This window comes from Protobothrops mucrosquamatus, unplaced genomic scaffold, assembly GCF_001527695.2.
Source record: "Protobothrops mucrosquamatus isolate PMUCROS unplaced genomic scaffold, P.Mucros_1.0 scaffold31195, whole genome shotgun sequence".
Lineage (NCBI taxonomy): Eukaryota > Metazoa > Chordata > Lepidosauria > Squamata > Viperidae > Protobothrops > Protobothrops mucrosquamatus.
In genome coordinates, this window is record NW_015416935.1 from 1 (window position 1) to 1,600 (window position 1,600).

The following is a 1,600-nucleotide window of genomic DNA, read 5'->3' on the forward strand; positions in this document are numbered from 1 at the left end:
AATAATAATAATAATAATAATAATAATAATAATATATCCCAGGTCCTTGGGAAGGACTCGATAGGTAGACAAAATGCCAAATCCAGTCTGAACATCTGGCTGACTGTGCGATGACCAATAATAATAATAATAATAATAATAATAATAATAATAATATATCCCAGGTCCTTGGGAAGGACTCGATAGGTAGACAAAATGCCAAATGCAGTCTGAACATCTGGCTGACTGTGCGATGATCAATAATAATAATAATAATAATAATAATAATAATAATAAAAAAACTATAATACCGCTAAAGGACCCTAAAAAGGGAGAAGAAAATCTGCATAAATTTAAATTTTCCACTCAGCAACCCAATAAACCACACGGTCTGCTTCAGAGTTTGGGTGGATTATTTTGTATTTAAATTGTATTTTGCAAATAAGGCCTTGGGGGGGGGAATGTTAGACCATCAGCTGCCTGTTTTTTTATTCTCCCCCCCCCCTTGGCATTTATATCAGACTATATTCAAAGCCCACATCTGTGTGAAAAATAGGCAGGCCCTTGAGGCGTTGAAGAATCAACCGGAATAGACCTGGGGGGGGACCTTAGAGGTCATCTAGTCCAGCCCCCTGCTCAAGCAGGTGACCCTTACAGAATAACAGTTGGAAGGGACCTTGAAGGTCCTCTAGTCCAGCCCCCTGCTCAAGCAGGTGACCCTTGTAGAATAACAAGAGTTGGGAAGGGACCTTGGAGGTCCTCTAGTCCAGCCCCCTGCTCAAGCTCTTTAAGACTCTTTAAGACAGGGGTCTTCAAACTGGGCCCTTGTGTGACTGGTGGGACTTCAATTCCCAGAATTCCTCAGCCGGGAGGCTTTAAGACAGGGGTCTTCAAACTGGGCCCTTGTGTGACTGGTGGGACTTCAACTCCCAGAATTCCTCAGCCAGGCAGGCTGGCGGAGGAATCCTGGGAGTTGAAGTCCACCGGTCCTAAAAGGGCCACGTTCGAAGTCCCCTGCAACAGGATTGGTCTGTTTTTCTTTCTTTTTTTTAAATGAGCGAGTTCCCTTCTCCTCCTAGCACTGACGACGTTGCCTAAACGTTTGACAACCGCCGAGGCTCCGCACGGCTACGGGCGTCCTCTTTCTTTCGACAACTCCTCCAGTGTCCTTCTCTCTCTCTCTTTCTCTCTCTCTCTCTCTTAAAGAATTCCCGGATTTCTCCCCCCCCCCGGATGGAGTCCCGCCCGCCGCTCCCTCTCCTCCCCGAGCAGAACTTGGACCGCGAGGTCAAGCAGAACATGGCCGAGCTCTCCCTCTGGACCGTGGTGGCCGCCATCCAAGCGGTGGAGCGGAAAGTGGACTCCCACGCCAGCCGCCTGCTCAACCTGGAGCGGCGGGTCATGACCAACGAGAAGAAATATGTGGACTGCGAGAACGCCGTGGTGGACTTTGGCAACCAGATGGAGTGCAAGCTGACCGCCCTGGGCACCCTGATCCAGGAGTATGGGCTCCTCCAACGCCGGCTGGAAAACATGGAGAACCTCTTGAAGAACCAGAACTTCTGGATCCTGAGACTCCCGCCGGGCGCCAAGGGGGAGACGCCTAAGGTCAGAGGATGGG

The 1,600-nt window shown here is 49.3% G+C and overlaps 1 protein-coding gene across 1 annotated transcript; it reads left to right on the forward strand.

The window, feature by feature from the left end:
• Positions 1 to 1,212: 1,212 nt before the first annotated feature.
• On the forward strand, positions 1,213 to 1,587 carry LOC107302170 (protein ZNF767-like; the record flags this gene model as incomplete). Its single annotated transcript, XM_015831284.1, has 1 exon — positions 1,213 to 1,587. A coding segment is annotated over exon 1 (375 nt), but the record flags the coding sequence as incomplete, so codon positions are not given.
• Between the last annotated feature and the right edge of the window lie 13 nt (positions 1,588 to 1,600).